This window comes from Mytilus galloprovincialis, chromosome 5, assembly GCF_965363235.1.
Source record: "Mytilus galloprovincialis chromosome 5, xbMytGall1.hap1.1, whole genome shotgun sequence".
In the NCBI taxonomy this organism is placed as follows: Eukaryota; Metazoa; Mollusca; class Bivalvia; order Mytilida; family Mytilidae; genus Mytilus; species Mytilus galloprovincialis.
The window spans coordinates 99147505-99171031 of NC_134842.1; the positions used below are offsets into that span (position 1 = coordinate 99147505).

The following is a 23527-nucleotide window of genomic DNA, read 5'->3' on the forward strand; positions in this document are numbered from 1 at the left end:
TATTGCTCAAACCACGAAAATTGGTACCCACAAATTAAAGTACCTTCACAGTAGTTTAATAGTCAGAACAGATTGATCTGATTCAATATACATCATGCTCAAACTGATGAAGGTTATCCGAAATATTCATTGTTACAGTTGTTCATTTTTAACCGGATTTTTGTGACAAAAATGTCGGTTATTGATTTGGGGATGTACAGCGGGCAGGTGGGCGGGCGGCAACCAAATGTTGTCGGTGCATTTACTCATGAACCGTTCATCCAAAGCTTTTAAAATTTAATATGTTGTTAACTGGCAACAAAATGAAGGTCAAGTTCAAGAATGACGATTTTGACTTTTACCGTTCAGGAGTTATGGTTCTTGAAAGATTAAATAATGGTGTTTCCAGTCGTGTCCGTGCATTTACGCATGAACTGTTCGACCAAAGCGTCCCAAATTTAATATGTTGTTACTGATGAAAAAATGGAGGTCAAGTTCAAGAATGACGATTTTGACTTTTACCGTTCAGGAGTTATGGTTCTTGAAAGATTGAAAAATGGTGTTTCCATTCATGTTGTTGCATTTACTCATGAACCATTCAACCTAAGCTCTTTCAAATTTTAATATGTTGATACTGATGACAAAATGCAGGTCAAATTTGATTTTGACGATTTTCACTTTCACCATTCATCAGTTATGGTTCTTGTGATATTGCCAGGACACAAATAAATGTTAATAAATCAGGTTTGCTGTCGTTGTGACAGCCTCTTGTTTGTCATTTTTTGGTGATGTTGTACCTGTTTAGACTGGTTATATATATATATATATATATATATTTACTCATATTTATTTTATAAAAACATAGCAAAAACTACTGGGTTCTTTAGAAAAAACATGAAAATAATATAAAAGTTTTACTAGATGCCTAACTGACTGTTTTTGATTTTTAGGTCTACCGCCACCTGCGAAAAGGAAAATTTCAAAAAGACCTGCTAAAGACACCAATATTAAGGCAGCATCCTTAACCAGTGGACAGAATTCCTTTGAACCAATAAGATCTAATTCTGAACAGACCAGCCCTAAGACAACACCGCCAGCTACTGGAGAACACTCTCTAGAAGCGAGTTTGGCACCAAGTTTGACATCTTCTACACCAAACAGATCTATGAATAATTCAGAATCAATGTCTTCACCTGACTCATCCTTTGACAGTTTTTCAGACACCTCAGCATCTGGTGCTACAGGTGGTTCCAGTCGTGGCTGTATGATGACACAAACAGTCTTGCAGGGAGATGATCAGTCATCCAGGGTTCCCCAGACTGGACCAAACACACAAACAATTTGTAAGTTATTTACAGACAGTAAAGGCATGAAAGTGAATTACTTTAAAAACATGAAAAATATTATTCATCTATTTGTGCCTAGGGAATAGTTATGGAGTTTTTATCGTTTTGCACATTGATTTATTAAACACAATTTGTCTGTCTTGAATAGACACAGAAGTCTTAAACATTCATAAAAGTATTTATAATTGAATGAACAAAAGAAAACATCATGTGTCTGTTATTATAAAAATACTGCCTATTTATAAACATCAAATTACAGAATATTTGATTAATGCCCTGGTCAGAAAGAACATAATGATACAAGGTTTCTTTAAAAAAAAGTATAAATGAAATTCAGATAGAAGGACATATTTTACATGTTACTCATGTTAGAAGTACCTTTTTTATACTACCAAACTTCCATGAAAAAGTGTGCTTTAGTACATGCATAAAAACATATATATGCCATAATATGGTGATCTGTAATTGCAACTTCTATGTTCTTTGGTCTCTGATGGAAAATTTCTCATTGGCAATCATACAACATCATCATGATCATGAACATCTTCTTATTAAACTTAAAGATATGTTTAATATTTCAGCACAAGTCATTTATAAGGTATAGTTTTGACAAAAAATATCTCACTTTACTTGAACTTAATGTAAGACAAATGAGCTATGAGTGCTTGAAATTTCAGAATTTTACATCGAAAGCAATGGCTATGCATTGATAATTGTATTTCTCAAAAGGCATGAAAGGAGTAATTCTATAAGGCTTGCACAGTTACATAACATTTTTACTCTGTAGATTTTGTTGCTTTGTTTATGAGATTAAAGATTGTTTGGTTAAATGATGGATAAGCATCAGGGGAGATAGTTCAAACCTTAAAAAGAAAACTTAATTCTGAATAATCATGATAATACATATTTCATACATGTAAAACTTTTTCTGAAGTATAGCTGACTCTTTTTCTTTCAATTTATATGTTATTTCGAAATTCTGATTTTAATTGTGTAATTAATTTTTCAATCCCAACATTGAGGGTGAAACACAATAATGTATCTATATTTATTTGCTCCGTTTTAATTGACAGTTAATTATAATAAATGTCACCTGCTGCAAACTTATTCTGGAGTCAGTACCGTATAATAACTGTTGACATTTTGTTTGCTAAGTTGAAATATTTTGAGACCTGTCAAAAATCATTACCCTGATTGACACCCGCAACTCACCATGGTAACTGTCCTTTTGGCTTACATATATTTAATAAATACATTTGTCAGGCTTTTCTCTCAGAAAATACTTAACAGAATGACTTCATCCTTTGTTAGCAGCTTGACAGTAGTGGGTTGTGACGACCATGACAACCTGATTGCACTTTCAGATCTATCAGTCTCCTACTTCCTGTTTACTTATACTTTGAATTATGTGCAGATGTATGCTTTGCAAGACCAAAATTGCGTACTGTAAATTCAAAAATCATTGTTAAGTTTTTATTTTAAATTATGTGGCTATGTGAGTATCTCAATAATAAGAACTGGCATTATGATATCTATTATATATATATCTGTATGCAGATTCACCTAAAATTGCAATAATTTTTCTCACTTTTTGTCTGTTCTTCAAAAATCGCAATAATAAATATAAAAAAAGATGATGTGGTATGATTACCAATGAGACAACTATCCACAAAAGACCAAAATGACACAGACATTAACAACTATAGGTCACCGTACGGCCTTCAACAATTCATAGCAAAGTCCATACCGCACAAATGCACACTATTCAGCTATTATTTTTAATTTACAGTATTTGTTGATTTTTTTTTTTCAGCTGCTGGTGATATTAACCTAGAAACTTCAGCACCTGTTAATTTTCATCAACATACAGAAATTGATCCAAGGTTAAAACCTACACTAGGTAGGTCTCAGTCAAGTTAAAGAAGCATTAAAGTTGAGACAAAATAATTCTTTTGGTGTTATTAAGGTCAACAGTAGACTGTAACTGAGTATGTACATTTTATCAGATTTACTGTATTTTGATACTATATGAATAACACATACCTGAGAGGGTGATAGAGCAGACTGAGAAAACATTGTCAACTGAGGCAAGCCATCAAAGTTGATCATGTTAATTATATGAATACTGTCAATATAATTTGTCACAGGATGAAATTTTTTCCCCCAACTGAAAACAGTTTAGTTGAAAACAGCTAAACATTGTTTATCAATTGGTTGATATTTTACAACAATTTACAATAACAAAATGATGAATATCTAATTATTGGTATTTCTTGATGGAAACAATAGTTTTCCTTTTTTCCTAAATGAACCATAGTTTGATGAGGGGCCTAAAGAGGGGTAGCTGCAGAGAAGAACACGAAATGAAATTGCCTTTTCATGATGAATGAACAATTAAATATTTCTTGCATGTTGATCTTTTTTCTGATTTCATGAAACACAGTGAAAAACGAATCTTTTCAGGCTGCATGTGAAATAAAATTGGCAAAACATGTTGCACGAAAATACCCTTTACCACCGTCTTTGATTGTGTTTAATCGATGATCATGATGATTTGAACTGATATTATATGATATATATATGTAGTACTCTAAAGTGTGATGGTACTCTAAAGTATGATGGTCACGCTAAAGTGCGATGGTTGTTTGTTTTTTAAATACAATCAGATGACATGCTAAAGTGCGATGGTATATGACACGCTAAAGGACATTGGTTTACACGCTAAAGTGCAATGGTGTAACGGGAATGGTGTTCAGGCAATGTCTTTTGTTTTTATATGACCGCAAAAATTGAAAATTTTTGGTCGTATATTGGTATCACGTTGGCGTCAGCGTCATCGTCGTCGTCGTCCTAAGACATTTGGTTTTCGCACTATAACTTTAGTATAAGTACATAGAAATCAATGAAATTTAAACACAAGGTTTATGACCACAAAAGGAAGGTTGGGATTGATTTTGGGAGTTGAGGTCCCAACAGTTTAGGAATTATGGGGCCAAAAAGGGGCCCAAATAAGCATTTTTCTTGGTTTTCGCACCATAACTTTAGTATAAGGAAATAGAAATCTATCACATTTAAACACAAGGTTTATGACCATAAAAGGAAGGTTTGGATTGATTTTGGGAGTTTTGGTCCCAACAGTTTAGGAATAAGGGACCCAACGGGTCCAAAATTAAACTTTGTTTGATTTCATCAAAAATTGATTAATTGGGGTTCTTTGATATGCCGAATCAAACTGTGTATTTAGATTCTTAATTTTTGGTCCAGTTTTCAAATTGGTCTATTTTAAGGTCCAAAGGGTCCAAAATTAAACTTAGTTTGATTTTAACAAAAATTGAATCCTTGGGCTTCTTTTATATGCTGAATCTAAACATGTACTTAGATTTTTGATTATTGGCCCAGTTTTCAAGTTGGTCCAAATCAGGGTCCAAAATTATTATATTAAGTATTTATTTATTTTATTTATTGCATAGCTTTTTTATAGCGCCTATCTAATTAACATAATACTCTAAGCGCTTAACGTATATATTGAAGGAAAATATATATCACAATGCATACAATAATAGCAATTATATATATATATGAACATAAGAATAAAACAAAAATTAAATAGAATAATGATGTAAATTAAGAGCATTGAAAGGGGAAATATATATCACAATGAATACCAAAAAAACATATTAGAATATAACAGTCAATCAAAAATTAAATAAAATAATGATGAACATTATAAGTATTTACATTCCCTGTGGTAGATACACAAGTAAAATCTATAAGAGTTTGCATAAAAGGATTAATTCACTTAGCTAAGAAAAAATATAAGGTAGAAATTTAACCAGTAAAACACAGAGAAAAAATAAACAAAACTGTCTCTTAAATAAAATCTTTAAAACTAAAAATTTAAATAAAGTAAAAATTAAAAGGCCCTATCACTTAAACTTTTAGAATAATAAATAAATATCACAGTTCTTACACATCACAGTACGCCAGTCTAAAAATATGTGTCTTCAAACCTTTTTTAAAACGAGGAAGCGATTGTTTTTTCCGTAAATGAATTGGTAGGTCATTCCACAATGTAGCTCCAGCTCGGTCGAATCGTCTTTCATCGTATGTTTTAGTGCGGACATCTCTTGGTTTTGTTATGAGTCCTTCATTTTCTGACCGAAGTGTTCTAAAAGGAGCGTATGGTACAATCAGTTCTTCCAAATATTTAGGTGCTTTATTGTGTAATGCCTTAAAAACATAAAGTAAAAGTTTAAAATGTGATCGGTATTGCACGGGTAGCCAATGTAGCGGCATTAGAACAGGTGTTATAGAGTCAAACTTCCGTTTTCTTGTGATAAGTCTAGCTGCTGTGTTTTGAACACGTTGCAGTCTTGCTATAGTGGAAGAGTTAATATTATATAGCAAAGCGTTCCCCTAGTCTAATCTGGAGGTGACAAGAGAGCAGACTAGTGTCTTACACGCACTTTCTGTGATATACAATCTAATGTTTCCTATAGTTCGAATCTGGTGATAACATGATTTTGAGACGGCTGTTACCTGCTGTTCCATACTCAAGGTCTTATCAAAGAACACTCCCAGATTCCTAACACAGTTCGCATCACTTAAAATAGTGCCATCAAAGGGTAGCTCATACTTAGATAACTGTTTGACTATGTTTTGGAGCAAAGACGATGAGCTCTGTTTTGTCCTGATTTAGTTTCAGCATATTTGAAGTCATCCAATCGCTTATCTCTGACAAACACGCTTTCAAACGTTCGTATAAAAGTATTGTTTAATAGCAAGAAATTTTCAATTGCACAGTATTCAGCAATAGCAATAAATCTTCAATTGCACAGTATTGTGCAATAGCAAGAAATTTTCAATTGCACAGTATTGCGCAATAGCAAGAAATCTTCAATTACACAGTATTGTGCAATAGCAAGTATTTTCAATTGCACAGTTATTTATATTTATTGCACAATTGCAAGAAATATCTAATTGCACATTATATGCAATAGCAAGAAATTTTCAATTGGAGTTATCTTTTTTTGTCCAGAATAGTAGTTGAATCAACTTAAATCATTGTTTTACACAATATACAATGTATATTCACTTTTACTACCAAATGATAAATTAAAACAACCTTTACCATTCAGTGATAACAAGCACTTTTTTTACATTTTAATATTTTATGATGTATTTAAATGAGTAAACTCCATTAGAAATTTGAATTGAGATCAGTTTTGGAATAAGGGAAAGGGGGATGTGAAATATAAATTTGGGGGGGGGGGGGGGTGCTCAATTTTTCTCATTTCAGATTTCATGAATAAAAAGAAAATTTCTTCAAACATTTTTTTGAGAGGATTAATATTCAACAGGATAGTGAATTGCTCAAAGGCAAAAAAAAATTTAAGTTCATTCTGTGTCAGAAACCTATGCTGTGTCAACTATTTAGTCACAATCCAAATTTAGAGCTGAATCCAGCTTGAATGTTGTGTCCATACTTGCCCAAACCGTTCAGGGTTCAACCTCTGCGGTAGTATAAAGCTGTGCCCTGCGGAGCATCTGGTTGTATATTGTTTATAAATCATATCGTTGTTTTTCTCTTTTGAATTGTTGTACACTAGTTAGTGCGTGGTTTATATAACTAGCGATAGAGCCGATACTCCACGCCTTAGGTCATAAGTTATTAAGTGTGCACATCAGCAACATTTTGTGTTTGGTGAATAATTTTTTCATTGACTCTGTTATTTTTCTCGTATCAATTGTTTTGCAATGGTCGTTCTGATAACTTTTAGTCATAAAACTGCTGGGTTAGCAATACGATAAACTATAGGTTCCAGTCTTAGATCGAAACTTGTCTCTTCGGCAATCATATGATGATACTATACAACTGCTTGGTATGTCGCTAACTTGTTGACGAATATCCATCTCTTTCACAGACATGACAATACATATTGTACATAAATATTCAGGTTGTAGAATAACTCAATTAGAAAGTTAAAAAGTAGCTTTTATTTCAAGCAAGTTAATGACATTGGATTAAAAACATAGAAGGAGTTTCTAAATCAAATTTGGACGAATTGAAATACTTTGACACTTGGTGTATTCTGACTTTTTCGCTCTCTTTTACGTAATGCACTTTCCCCTTACTGTCGTCAGTTTTCTATGTTGATGGAGAAGTCCCTTTATCCACTATCCTGACAGAAAAACGTTTGTCCGTGCCGACACAGCGAGTTCAAAGGTTTTGTACTGTGGGTGGTTTTGTTGGAAAAAACTCCTCTGCATACAAAGTCTTCTATATCACCGACTAAAAATGTTTTATTTCATTTGTATCTCTTTTCTTGTATTGTAAAAACTCTTCATCTCCACAAATATTCTCGTTTACCGGCATGTCAATTTTTGTATGTTCAAACAGCTTGAAGCGTCATAATGCAAACGTCCACACTTTTGCGGAAAAACTCACTTTAGCCTGCCGCAGCATCGCATTTTAGCGTATACCATTGCACTTTAGCGTGACCATCGCACTTTAGCGTCCCCATCGCACTTTAGCGTCCCCATCGCACTTTAGAGTCCTACATATATATATATAATACATTGATATATATATATATATATCTGGATCTGGTGTACAAAAAAATATTAACACCTTATGTTTGTGGCATAACATCATATTAAATTTATATTAAGATCCATTTTGTTGCATCTTGTGATCAATTTTATTTGGCAATTGCCAATGGCAGTCAGCAGGGTTAAAGAACATCAGTTGTTCTACCTGTTAGTCAAATGCGTTTTGTTTAAATATACTTCTTCACTTTTTTGGTCTTTTGGAAAATGTTGTTTGTGCTGTATTTAGAACCTTCTATAACGAAATTTGTTTTACATGCACACGTATAAAAATTGCGGTTTTTATCCAACGTAATCATAGGTTTGAACGTAGTTTTCAATTTAGACTCATGTATATATATATATATATATATATATATATAGGCGTAAAAAATAATTTTCACATGTGCAGATATATATATATTCATTGAATAAAATAATGAAATAAGTAAAAAGTTAACAGTTCCATTCTATCGATTTCATCCTTCCATTTGGACTCTTTAGGATAACTGATGTAGTGTCGCTATAGGCGATGTCGTTAAGGAGGTTTATGACATTCCGCCATTGTTCATTATTAAAAGTTATCTGGATTTAATTTCGATCGGAACGTTGTTATGAAATAATGTTCCATCTCTTTTCTATATGCTTCATCCCGTCTACATTTAAAAATAAGCATTATTTGAAAATGCTTTTAACCACAAGTGTCAAGATGGGCACTAATTGGCTAATTTCTGTATTGTGGGTGTTTTATTTGTTCTTTGTGAACTTGCACCCGTTCACAGAGGCTATTCCCGGTCTGTCCAGTATAATTTTCGTGACAACCAGGACATGTGCCACAGTAAATAAGATTTGTTGTCTTACAAGTCATATAGGCTTTCACATGAAATTTTTTGCCATCTTTAAATGATTTCATTTTACCCGTTTCTAAATATTTTGTTTCTTGACCGCAAACACCGCATCTTGAATCTTATTTCAAAGTCACTAACCTTTGGTTCGAACCGAGCTCTGGTTAAGTGTTTCTTTAAGTTTTTAGGTTGTCTTCGGCTGTAGTTTAAGTTTCCTTCCGGTATCAATTTTTTCATAGTTTCACTTTCGTGTAGAATCGGGAGGTTTGATTTAATTGTATTAAAAACGTTTGGTAAATAGGGGTCATGTGTTTTTCATCCGTGTCTTTCACTTTCAGGGTTCGTAATTCTTGAAGTGTCAATAGTTTAGATTTTCGAATTCCACTTTCCATTAGACCGACCCTCTGGGTATAACTGTTGTGTCAAATAGCCTTTTAATTCCTTCAAACGTACTTCTCGAATGTTATCGTCAGATACTATAGCACAAATCCGCCTGGCCATACAGTAAGGTATATTTCGTTTTGTATCGGACGGATGACACGAATGAAAATTTAAGTATTGATGGGTGTCTGTGGATTTATAATAAATATCCGTTGTTATATGTCTGCCTGATTTTAAGATGAGGATATCCAAAAATGGTAGTTGTGTGTCACTGGTTTCCATGGTGAATTTAATCAACGGATGTAAGGAGTTGATTAGATCTTTAAATTTATATAAATCTTTTTCTGATCTGCTCCAAAATATTATGCAGTCATCTAAATATCTTTTCCAAAATTTAATGACATAATTACAGAAATTTTGATCGAATTGGACAGATATTTGTCAATATATCTGTTGCTCTTAAGTATCCCATCACTAAATTTGCGTATGTGGGGGCAACTTAATAGTTCCCATGGCTGTACCTTTAATTTGTCTGTATTTGTTTCCATCAAAATAAGATGTATTTTCTTCCAGAACTATTTTGGTAGCCTCTAGTATGAAGTTTGTTTCAAATCTACTGTCAATTTCATCCCGTTTTTCTTGGATCCAGTATTTTACGGCTGTAAGACCTAGATCATGGGGAATATTTGTGTATAAACTTGTAACATCAAAGCTTGTTTATAGTGTTTCTTCCAGAACTATGGTAGGAATGTGATTTAAAAATTCCATATCATCTTTGATATAACTTGGAATTGACGAACATAGATGTTTGATAACAAGGTCGATAAAAAAAAACTTAGTCTTTGAGTTAATGATTCTGGTCCAGCTATAATTGGTCTTAATTTCAAATTGGCAGGACGGAATGTTTCAACGTAAATATTGTTTTGATCATGTTGATCGCGAACAGTATTTTGTATTTGTGCACTTTTATGTACTTTTGGAAGTCCAAAAAATTACTCTCTTTCGATTCAAGGTCACGCAAGTACACTATTTCCTTCTCGGTTAGACATTGGTTGTAGTCTTTTATCAGTTTCTCTTATCTCTTTTAAGTTGCTTTATCCGGGTTATTTGTTATTTGTTTTTAGTATTCCTCATCATTAAGCTGTTCCAAAACTTTTTCTTTATAAAAGTCGGTATCCATAATGATGATGGCGCCTACTTTATCTGCTTCTTTAATGATAATGGAGTCGTCATCTTTAAGACTTTTTAACGCATCCTGTTCATTTCGGGTTAAATTCTGTTTACATTTACGTGTACGGACGGGAAATTTTGTTATTGTCTCAATGTAAGTATCTAAATAATCATCTTTCCCCGGTCTTGGGGTGTAAGTTGATTTGTTTCTTACGAGAGATTTATCATGGTCCTTTTTATTTCCGTCATTTTCTTTTAAACGGAGGCGTCTAGAGAAATTGTTGATATCAGCTTTTAATTCCGGAACATTTGAGTATGGGACGGGAGCAAATTTAAAACCTTTTGATAACAAATAAATTTCATTTTTCGTTTAATGTTCATTGTGAGAGGTTTATAATTTTTGGGTCTATCATCGGTTCGGATGTTGGGTTGCAGTTGGAATTGGGTCGGGTGGTTGCAAGTTTTGGCCTCTCTCTAAAAAAGGCTTCTTCCTTGGCCTCTGCTGTTTCCACCATGTTTGGTGATACCCCCACCTCTACCACCGCGATTAGAGTTATCTATTCTTCCACGACCTCGTCCACGTTATCCTCCGCGTCCTCTGCCCCTATTATTTACAACTTTCCATTCATCATTATTTTGTTAAAAATTTTCTGGGAACGGATTGCGGCTTTGAGTGTTAGGTCTCTTTGACGATTTATTCCTTAATGCGCTGTTGTCAATTTTCTTTAGAGTTGATTTGGAAGCAAGGGCGGCATATGTTCCAGTATTTGTATTCTGTGAAACATTTGGTTGATTAGGGGTTGTATTCATATTTACATTATTCATGTATATATATATAAGTATGTCTGAGTCAGTGACAACTCTACAACAAATTTATCCATTGGATCATCAGCAATGATGGTGATACATGGCTGTGTACATTATGTATATACAACTCGTCTAAACATCAACCCAACAATGTTAGATCTTTGTTCTTCCCTCGCCGGGATTCGAACCTATGCTACTGAAATATCATGACACCAAATCTGCTGGTGATCTGATGGATAAATCTGTTGTAGAGTTGTCACTGACTCAGACGTACTTATAAATATAATTATTTTCTGTGACTGTATCTTACATTAATTTGTAGGATCCTTTACTATAGATAATTGAGCTGATCTGTAAGAATAACATCTCCATGCCTTATATATCATGTACTGTAGTATGACGCTTGATTAAAACTGACGAGGAAAGGTAACACACGGCCACTGAAAGCTTTATTTTTGAAGCCCAGGTGGTCGTGTGGTCTAGCTGGACGGCTACATTGCAGGCGATTTGGTGTCACGATATTTCAGTAGCATGGGTTCGAATCCCGGCGAGGGAAGAACAAAAAATTTGCGAAAGCAAATTTACAGATCTAACATTGTTGGGTTGATGTTTAGACGAGTTGTATATATATATATATATATATATATATTTATCGGTATTGTTACACAATCTTTTAGACTCATATATTTATATACAGATATATATGAAATATGCAATGCTTCAACAATGTGCATTTATTTAAAATTTGGTTCTGCAAATTAGAAAATTTGAAATACTTTTGATTCTTTTCAATACTACAATAGAACAAAAAGACATGGAGAAAGGGATACCATACTGAATATATTTTTGTTTGCTGAACATGAAGTAGAATTTTTAAATTTTAAGGCCAGATATCATTTTAAAAATATCGAGATGTGGTAATTTTAGGTAACTCTACGACATTCAACAATGAGAAAAATCTATTATATACTGTGGTAATTACAACATTAAAGAACAACAGAGATTTGTCAGATGCTTATAGAATCTTGAGCCTTAACATAGACTTAAAATGGCCAGCTATGTTCCAGTTTAAAACAAGTATGATTGATAAAAATACTTTTCATTATAGAAAATCTTAAGAAAATAATTTCTTTATTTGCGGAACCAAACATGAACTTGAAACCAAAAGACGTAGCACAAAAATGTGGCCTTGGACAATCCAAAAAAGCCGTCAATAAGTTGTTATATCATCTGGCAAAGAAAAAAGTATTAACCGTCACAACTTCAGACGGCAAAGACCCTAAATGGAACAAAGATCCATCAGCTCAGTATAGTGGTAAGTGATTTTTCTTCAAATATTTCAGATAACATCTCTAGTCTTGTGGAAGTGTGTTTGTCTCACATGTTTGAGTTTTCGGTTTGATCAGGTCAAACCGAAGACTTTTAAATTGATATTTGCTGTTCTCCTCTAAATATATATATATAAATATATAAATATAAGCACACAGAGCGAAGACTAGTTGGATCAGAGTCAGAATAATAAGTTCAGGTAGAGTGACGTGTCTTCCTGCTGACTGCTATTTTGTGAAATAGAATGATATTAAAAATCTTGATTTGGCTCAGCAAGTCAGTATAGTCTATCTATAATGAACGATCAATATTCAAATTAAGATGTAGTATGATTGCCAATGAGACAATTCTCCACAAGAGAACCAAAATGACACAGAAAATTAACAACTATAGGTCATAGTACGACCTTCACCAATGAGCAAAGTCCATACCGCATAGTCAGCTATAAAAGGCCCTGAAATGACAATGTAGAACAATTCAAGCGTGAAAACTAACGGCCTTATTGATATAAAAAAGTGAATGTCCTTGGTGGCAGTGTGGTCTATGTAATCAAACTAGCCTGTCAACATTGACATTGAGGTTGTGAGTTCAAATCTCACAAGTTGCAGGTATACTGGACTTCAATCTTAATTGACTAGGATTGTTAGTTTTCCCACCAAAAGTCATAGCACACTTTTGTTTATAATGAAGCTCCTTATATAAAATTAAGGATATGTTAAACATATGATTACATATGACAAAACTTAAGTTCAATAGTGAAGTATATGTAATAAAGCAACTAAAGGCAACCATACTGCCTTCAACAATAAGAAAAAAAACATACCATACTGAGCATGCTGAGTTTATACCTTTAAAATGGCTGGACATGAAAAATACAAAAGAATTTATTTGAGAAAACTAAACATGCTTTTGAAAGGGTTAATTCATGATGATTCATAACAAAGTAATTTACAAAGAACAGATATAATAGACATGAACCAACAACAACCACTGAACTACAGGCTCTTGACTTGGGATACGGGTAGGCATATATGATACAGAATGTAGCAGGTTAAATAATTTGGAAGTAGCCAACCCTCCCACAACCTTGGACAGTGGTGTATCAGTACAATATAAGAAAAAACTATAAAAATCAGAAAAAAGTGCTTAACTAATCAGATCAATTCATGAAAACAGAAAAACATCTATCAAAACTCTTAGCAGGGTACAGGTATGTATTTGTTCATCCGTAAAAACAAAAAAGACACAAAGTATAGATCTGAGAGTACAAACAGTCACTAACACATTGTTTAACAGTTAGTTCAAAGCTAATAGGGTCAGTCCATTCACATAGTGCTTTAGTGGTATAACAGGGAAAACCTGTAATATTTTTTTGTATGGAGCCATTAAATGCAACAAAATGGGCAAACATGTTGATATGAGGAAGAGATAGTATGAATAATTTTATTTTGGTTGGTTGTCAACTTTTTTTTATAATAAAGATTATGTTTCAAAAAGACCTCATTTTAACCCTTTTAAAATGGGACATTTAATTCATCACCAAGTATAAAATGAAAAATAAATAAGTTGAAAAAATATAGGGGGAATGGTTTTTATTCATTTCAGTACTTAATACCGTGTTTTTTGTCAGAAACTACTTGTTTTGTGAATTTGATTTGTGAAAAAAGTCGTATAAGAAAAACAAAATGAGTATGTTAAATTTGATGTATGCCTTTTTGTGCTTCTTTGTTACATTTGTTGTTTTTATAGTGATATTAAGATGATAACACAATATTGACTGCTATACCCCTATTTTTGACATTTTTTACTCTTTGAGTATGTTTGTTTTGTTCATGCTTCGTTGACAATGTAATGGAATTTGATACGACTGTCATACAAGTGAGAGGTTTAGCTAGCTATAAAACCAGGTTCAATCCACCATTTTCTACATTAGAGAATGCCTGTACCAAGTCAGGAATATGACAGTTGTTATCCATTCGTTTGATGTGTTTGGACTTTTGATTTTGCCTTTTGATTTTTGATTTTCCTTTTTATACGACCGCAAAAATTTTAATTTTTTGGTCGTATATTGCTATCACGTTGGCGTCGTCGTCGTCGTCGTCGTCGTCATCGTCGTCGTCCGAATACTTTTAGTTTTCGCACTCTAACTTTAGTAAAAGTGAATAGAAATCAATGAAATTTTAACACAAGGTTTATGACCACAAAAGGAAGGTTGGGATTGATTTTGGGAGTTTTGGTCCCAACATTTTAGGAATTAGGGGCCAAAAAGGGCCCAAATAAGCATTTTCTTGGTTTTCGCACAATAACTTTAGTATAAGTAAATAGAAATCTATGAAATTTTGACACAAGGTTTATGACCACAAAAGGAAGGTTGGGATTGATTTTTGGAGTTGAGGTCACAACAGTTTATGAATTAGGGGCCAAAAAGGGGCCCAAATAAGTATTATTTTTGGTTTTTGCACCACAACTTTAGTATAAGTAAATAGAAATCTATGAAATTTAAACACAAGGTTTATGACCATAAAAGGAAGGTTGGGTTTGATTTTGGGAGTTTTGGTCCTAACAGTTTAGGAATAAGGGGCCCAAAGGGTCCAAAATTGAACTTTGTGTGATTTCATCAAAAATTGAATAATTGGGGTTCTTTGATATGCCGAATCTAACTATGTATGTAGATTCTTAATTTTTGGTCCCGTTTTCAAATTGGTCTACATTAAGGTCCAAAGGGTCCAAAATTAAACTTAGTTTGATTTTAACAAAAATTGAATCCTTGGGGTTCTTTGATATGCTGAATTTAAAAATGTACTTAGATTTTTAATTATTGGCCTAGTTTTCAAGTTGGTCCAAATGGGGGTCCAAAATTAAACTTTGTTTGATTTCATCAAAAATTGAATAAATGGGTTCTTTGATATGCCAAATCTAACTGTGTATGTAGATTCTTAATTTTTGGTCCAGTTTTCAAATTGGTTTACATTAAGGTCCAAAGGGTCCAAAATTGAACTAAGTTTGATTTTAACAAAAATTAAATTCTTGGGCTTATTTGATATGCTTTATCTAAATATGTACTTTGATTTTTGATTATGGGCCCATTTTTCAAGTTGGTCCAAACCAGGATTCCATATCAAGTATTGTGCAATAGCAAGAAATTTTCAATTGCACAGTATTGCACAATAGCAAGAAATATCTAATTGCACAATATTGTGCAATAGCAATTAATTTTCAATTGGAGTTATCTTTCTTTGTATAGAATAGTAGTTTATAATATATGTTGGAAATTTGCCAGGCATGACTATGATGTCATTTTCTATTTTTATTTGCCAATAACTTTATGTAAATGACTTCATTGGAAATTTGCCAATATAAAATGTTGCTGATGAAGCTTTTTTTCCTTATCTTATCTAAAATGTTTTTAGATAATGTATGTTGGACATTTGCCAGACATGACTATGATGTCATTTTCTATTTTTATTTGCCAATAACTTTATGTAAATAACTTCATTGGAAATTTGCCAATATAAAATGTTGCTGATGAAGTTTTTTTTATTGTTTTATACAATAAACAATGTATATTCACTTTTACTACCAACCAATCTTTACCATTCAGTGACAACAAGCACTTTATTTTACATTTTAATATTTTATGATGTATTTAAAAGAGTAGTTATTGTTGCAAACTCCATTAGAAATTTGAATTGATATCAGTTTTGGAAAAAGGGAAACGGGGATGTGAAAAAAAAGGGGGGGGGTTAAATTGTTTTCATTTCAGATTTCATAAATAAAAAGAAAATTTCTTCAAACATTTTTTTGAGAGGATTAATATTCAACAGCATAGTGAATTGCTCAAAGGCAAAAAAAACCTTTTAAGTTCATTAGACCACATTCGTTCTGTGTCAGAAACCTATGCTGTGTCATGATCAACTATTTAATTTTAGATTTAAAAAGTTTGAAGAAGAAATCTTTAATTGATTTGTAAAATCTTGACATTTGTTTTGTGTAAAAAAAACACCATGTAATGTCAAAAATTTGATCACAATCCAAATTCAGAGCTGTATCACGCTTGAATGTTTTGTCCATACTTGCCCCAACTGTTCAGGGTTCGACCTCTGCGGTCGTATAAAGCTGCGCCCTGCGGAGCACCTGGTTGAATTTTCCTAGGAGTTCAGTATTTTTGTGTTTTTACTTTTTTTTTAACATTTAAATATGCTGTTTATATGTGATTACATTCCGTCAAATTTACATTTACAGAAAATTATTCGTAAGGCACATAACAGATGTCAGTTGAAAGTTTACAGGATTTGGACTTTGATAAATTGTTGAAAATCACAGTTATACAGAGTTTTTTTTCTAAACGCCTTCAGATATTGGGCTGATTTTTGGTTTGTGAGTTAACCTTATAATAATGAGTTACAGATCAAGTTTAAGTTTTGTTCCTCTCCATTAATTTTTTGCCAAAATTTAAAGGGTTTACAATTTTGAAAATTGTTGAAAATCACAGTTATATATGGACTTTTTTACTAAACGCTTTCAGATATTGGGCTGATTTTTGGTATGTGAGGTTACCATAATCAGTTATAGGTCAAGTTTAAGTTTTGTTCCGCTTTGCTAATTTTTGCTGAAATTACAGGCTTTGGACTTTGATAAATTGTTGAAAATCACAGTTATAGACTTTTTTTCTAAACACTTTCAGATATTGGGCTGATTTTTGGTATGTGAGTTACTCATGATGAGTTACAGATCAAGTTCAAGTTTTGTTCCTCTCCATTAATTTTTGCCAAAATTAAGGGTTTACAACTTTGAAAATTGTTGAAAATCACAGTTATAAATACAGATTTTTTTTCTATAGGCCATCACATTTTGAGCTGAGTTTTGTTAATAGTTAATTTATAATTATGAACATATCAATGTGAGACTACCATCATGTTTGTGTCCACATGTGGTATTGAAATTGCAGATTTTTCAACTTTTTGGGACGGGGCCATTCGTGTTGCTTTGACACATCTAGTTTATGTTTTGTTTTTTAGACTTTTTTGCCATGTCATTGTCAGTTTGTCATGTTTGTTTTCGGCTTATGAGTTTAACTGTTCCTTTGGTATCTTCTGCTTCTCTTATATACTGATCAAAACATTTGCTACAAGATTAAGTTTCTCAATAAGGTTCTTACACTGTTGACAATACTGAAAGTACATTAGTTCATAGCAGGAAAATGCTCCTCCGATTACCACATTCTTAAATCATGTACATTGTGTTTCATTTGCATTGATTTGTCCTGTTTGTGTATAGTTGATTAAATTTCAAAATGGGGCCTCTTATAACATTATAATCATGATAATACTGCAGAATGGAAGTTGAACATCATAAATATTGTCTCACTGTAATATTAAATACTAGATTAAAATATTGGTATCACGTTGGCGTCAGCATCGTCGTCATCGTCGTCATCGTCGTCTACGTCTGAATACTTTTGGTTTTCGCACAATAACTTTAGTTTAAGTAAATAGAAATCTATGAAATTTAAACACAAGGTTTATGACCACAAAACGAAGGTTAGGTTTTGGCCCCTAATTCCTAAAATGTTGGGATCAAACCTCCCAAAATCAATCCCAACCTTCCTTTTGTGGTCATAAACCTTGTGTTAAAATTTCATAGATTTCTATTCACTTTTACTAAAGTAAGGGTGCAAAAACTAAAAGTATTCGGACGACGATGCAGACGACGACGCCAACGTGATACCAACATACGACCAAAATTTTTTTTAAATTTTGCGGTCGTATAAAAATCTAAGTACATTTTTAGATTCAGCATATCAAAGAACCCCAAAGATTCAATTTTTGTTAAAATCAAACTAAGCTTAATTTTGGACCCTTTGGACCTTAATGTAGACTAATTTGAAAACGGGACGGTACCAAAAATTAAGAATCTTCATACACAGTTAGATTCGGCATATCAAAGAACCCCAATAATTCAATTTTTGATGAAATCAAACAAATAAAATTGAGAATGGAACTGGGGAATGTGCCAAAGAGACAACAACCCGACCATAGAAAAAAACAACAGCAGAAAGTCACCAACAGGTCTTCAATGTAGCGAGAAATTCCCGCACCCGGAGGCGTCCTTCAACTGGCCCCTAAACAAATATATACAAGTTCAGTGATAATGAACGCCGTACTAATTTCCAAATTGTACACAAGAAACTAAAATTAAAATAATACAAGACTAACAAAGGCCAGAGGCTCCTGACTTGGGACAGGCGCAAAAATGCAGCGGGTTTAAACATGTTTGTGAGATCTCAACCCTCCCCCTATACCTCTAGCCAATGTAGAAAAGTAAACGCATAACAATACGCATGTTGGACCCTTTGGGCCCCTTATTCCTAAACTGTTAGGACCAAAGCTCCCAAAATCAATCCCAACCTTCCTTTTATGGTCATAAACCTTGTGTTTAAATTTCCTAGATTTCTATTTACTTATACTAAAGTTATGGTGCGAAAACCAAGAAAAAGGCTTATTTAGGCCCCTTTTTGGGCCCTAATTCCTAAACTGTTGGGATCTCAACTCCCAAAATCAATCCCAACCTTCCTTTTGTATTCATAAACCTTGTGTTTAAATTTCATTGATTTCTATTTACTTATACTAAAGTTATTGTGCGAAAACCAAGAATAATGCTTATTTGGGCCCCTTTTTGGCCCCTAATTTCTAAACTGTTGGGATCTCAACTCCTATTATTGGCCCAGTTTTCAAGTTGGTCCATATCGGGGTCCAAAATTAAACTTTGTTTGATTTCATCAAAAATTGAATAATTGGGGTTCTTTGATATGCCAAATCTAACTGTGTATGTAGTTTCTTTAATTTTTAGTCCCGTTTTCAAATTGGTCTACATTAAAGTTCAAAGGGTCCAAAATTAAACTAAGTTTGATTTTAACAAAAATTGAATTCTTGGGCTTTTTTGATATGCTGAATCTAAACATGTACTTAGATTTTTGATTATGGGCCCAGTTTTTAAGTTGGTTCAAAACAGGATCCAAAATTATTATATTAGGTACATGTATTGTGCAATAGCAAGAAATTTTCAATTGCACAGTATTCAGCAATAGCAAGAAATCTTCAATTGCACAGTATTGCGCAATAGCAAGAAATTTTCAATTGCACAATATTGTGCAATAGCAAGAAATTGGAGTTATCTTTCTTTGTCCAGAATAGTAGTTGAATCAACTTAAATCATTGTTTTATACAATATGAAATGTATATTCACTTTTACCAACTGATAAATTAAAACAATCTTTACCATTCAGTGATAACAAGCACTTTTTTTACATTTTAATATTTTATTATGTATTTAGATGAGTAGTTATTGTTGCAAACTCCATTAGTAATTTGAATTGAGATCAGTTTTGGAATAAGTTAAAGGGGGATGTGAAAAAAGATTAGGGGGGGTTCAATTTTTCTCATTTCAGATTTCCTAAATAAAAAGAAAATTTCTTCAAACATTTTTTTGAGAGGATTAATATTCAACAGTATGGTGAATTGCTCAAAAGCAAAAAACAAATTTTATCATAACTAATTTGTTTTTTAAATAGATATTTGACATGTCACATATGTTACATATGTTGATTGGTCAAAGAAGGCGTCTAGAATCAATTTTATCAAACTATCTTCTGTTGTATTTTTCTGGATGCTTTGTTATATCCTCTTTCTGAATCAATTATTTTTTCAACCTGTGTCACATTCTAAAATTTAACTAGGATGTCCCATTTTATGTCATGGCTTAATGGATAGACCCAACAACTAATAGAAAAATAGTTTGATAGCTTGTTTGGTCAGTATATCATGTATATGAAACAATTATGCAATTTGATTTTGTAGAACGAGATTTACAAGAATGGGCTGCAGAAATCGAATATGGGAACACAAGTTCCACTACCACAACTCCAGGTGAGTTTTGTGCTATAAATCATGAAAATACATATAAAACTATTAAGCTCACATCAACAAAAAATCTTTCAATTGGTTGATGCATAACATTCTAAATGTTATATTATAAATGTTGTTTTGATGTCAAAAACAGTTTATTCAAATATATATATGCAAGTATTTGCACTCAACATGCTCAAGTACTAGATCTTCTGAGTAAGTAATCAAGAACTTCTTGCTGTCAATCATTTGTCAATATTAATTAATCACATTTCCTGTGACACAATTTAATTGGGTACCTGTAATCATAATAATTGTGTATATATGACCTATATTACATTTTTAGCTCACCTGGCCGAATGGCCAAGTGAGCTTTTCTCATCACTTGGATTCTGTCGTCAGTCCTCTGTCGTTGTTAACTCTTAATAAAAAAAATTCCTCTGAAACTACTGGGCCAAATTTCACCCAAAGTAGCCACAATTATCATTGGGGTATTTAGTTTAAACAATGTGTCTGTTGACCCGGGAAACCAATCAAGATGGCTACCATGTCTAAAAATAGAACAATGGGGTAAAATGTAGATTTTGGCTTATATCTCTGAAATCAAAGCATTTAGAGCGAATCTCACATGGAAAAATAGTCAGTTGACCCCTTGAGGAGTTATTGCCTTTTATAGTCAATTTTTAACCTTTTTTTTTTAATTTTTTGTAAACTTTACATTTTTAAATGTTTTATATTGTCATTTCGGGGCCTTTGATAGCTGACAATGAGGTATGGGTTTTGCTCATTGTTGAAGGTAGTAAGGTGACCTATAGTTGTTTAATTCTGTGTCATTTTGGTCTCTTGTGGAGAGTTGAACATTGGCAATCATACTACTTCTTCTTTTTTTTATTTTTACAAAAACTTCTGCTCTTAAACTATTAAGTCAAAATTTAACCAAACTTGTCCACAATCATCAGTAAGGTATCTAGTTTAAAAAATGTGTCTGATGAGCCGCCCACTATCCAAGATGGCAGACATGGCTAAAATTAGTACTTTAGGTAAAGTGTCTTTTTTGGCTCATATCTCTGAAACAAAAGCATTTAGAGCAAATTTGACAAGAGGAAAAGTTCATTAGGTGAAGATCTATCTGCCCTGAAATTTTCATACCAATCAGGCATCCTGTTGTTGGGTTACTGCCCCTGAATTGGTTATTTTTAGAAATTTTTGCAGCTATTAGTTATTATCTTGAATATTATTTCAGAGATAATTTGTAAACAGCAATAATATACAGCCAAGTAAGACCTACAAATAAGTCAGCTTGATCAAAATGGTCAATTGACTCCTTAAGGAGTTATTATCATTTATAGTCAATTTTTGTCGAGCCTGCAAGAATGTTCAGTAAAGTAAGATCTGCAAACACATCGCCATCACCACAACACAATTTTGTCATGAATCCATCTGTTTCCTTGGTTTGATATGCACATACACCAAGGTGAGACACACAGGCTCCTTAGATATGTATAAAAATGTAGAATCACAATTTTTTAGTGATGGCTGAATATTCAGACTACTTTCCATGTAATGTAGGTGTAAGACAGGGAGAAAATTTATCTCCCATACTTTTTTCTATTTATTTAAATGGTTTAGAAAGCTTTTTTCAGAACAAAAATATAAATGGTTTGAAATCTTTATCAGATCAAATAGAGAACGAACTAAGTATGTATTTAAAACTGTTTGTTGTATTGTACGCAGACGACACTGTACTTATTTCAGAAACACAAGCAGAACTACAAAAACAATTAGACGCTTTAAAAGAATATTGTGATATGGAAATTAAAAGTCAATATCCCAAAAAGCAAAATAGTAATTTTTTCCAAAGGTAGACCACTACAAAATGTTAGTTTTAAATATGCTGATATTGAGTTAGATATTGTTGAAGAATTTACATATCTTGGTTTATTATTTTCTAGAACAGGAAGTTTCACAAAAGCAAAAAAATTGGTAGATCATGCTAAACATTCATAGAGAAAATCGTATTTGTACTTTGTGCAATTCCGGTGACATTGGCGATGAGTTCCACTATATTTTAGAATGCTCGGCAATAGATAATAGTAGACAACTGCTACTAAAGCATCATTTTATAAACAGACCAAATATTTAAAAATTTCAAAGTCTAATGAAAAGTAGCAACCCATCTGAACTAAACAATCTGTGCAAGTTTATAAGAATTATTATTAAATGCCTAGAATCTCCTGGGTAATCACTTTATGTTTCTATTTTACATTTGTATTTAAAATTTATACTATGTTAATTTATTTGTATATGTCTCTGTACCATTGTACTTTGGTTTATGAGAATAAAGATATATATAACAGACTGAGATAAAAAAAAAAAATGATGATTAGGCCAGACTTTTTTTATTATCTGTTTAACGAGATCCGCCGACTCCACCTTTCCCGATTTTAGAATAAAAATAAAAGTAGTGCTTCTTACTTTTATTATTATTTTTCCCGCCGACTGTTACGAAATCCTCAGAAAAAAATAAAATGTGTCGTTCACGATACTCGCTTTCAGTCAATTTCGTTATCGGTAATATTTAATTTTTACCAAGTCAATGAAACAGCAATTTTCATTTAAAAGTAAAGAAATTCAAGGCATAAACGATATATTTTCTTCCAAAAGATTTTTAAGCTGGTGGCATGCTTTTCATACTTGTTACACGAGAGCCGGTACATCAAATCATTCTAACTTTCGGCAAAATCAGTTATTACTTCATCAGAACTTGATGAAATTAGCCTAAAGTAAACTTGTCATCCATGTATTGCATTTGAAACGTCATATTCCTTTCCAAATAGCATATCAAACATCGTTTATTTTTGTAAATTTTTCTTCGTCCGACATTTAAATTTGTAGAACTACGGATCGGAATCGGGATTTCATCGGAAACGGACCCGCTATAACCGAAATCCAGATTCTTGCGATAATGACTACAGACGCATGAATGCCACTGCTGACAGACAAAAATTGATCCCAAAAGGGAAAATTACGCATTCCACACGCATTAACATACTTTTGGTTAGATCTTCTTGATTAATGTATATATTTCCATGTATAAGCATTTTTTCAATTTATAGGTTAAAGTTGCTTAACTCTGGGACTATTACACCAGAGCACAGGCACTTGTCTCAGAAAAAAA

The 23527-nt window shown here is 32.7% G+C and overlaps 1 protein-coding gene across 1 annotated transcript in view; it reads left to right on the plus strand.

The window, feature by feature from the left end:
* LOC143076868 (uncharacterized) overlaps positions 1 to 23527 on the plus strand; it is a 46032-nt gene that overhangs the window by 20260 nt on the left and 2245 nt on the right. Inside the window, exons 4-7 of the mRNA XM_076252758.1 lie at positions 930 to 1322; positions 3139 to 3225; positions 12225 to 12431; positions 20302 to 20370. Coding sequence (XP_076108873.1) covers positions 930 to 1322; positions 3139 to 3225; positions 12225 to 12431; positions 20302 to 20370 — 756 coding nt within the window. The remainder of the gene's footprint in view (positions 1 to 929; positions 1323 to 3138; positions 3226 to 12224; positions 12432 to 20301; positions 20371 to 23527) is intronic.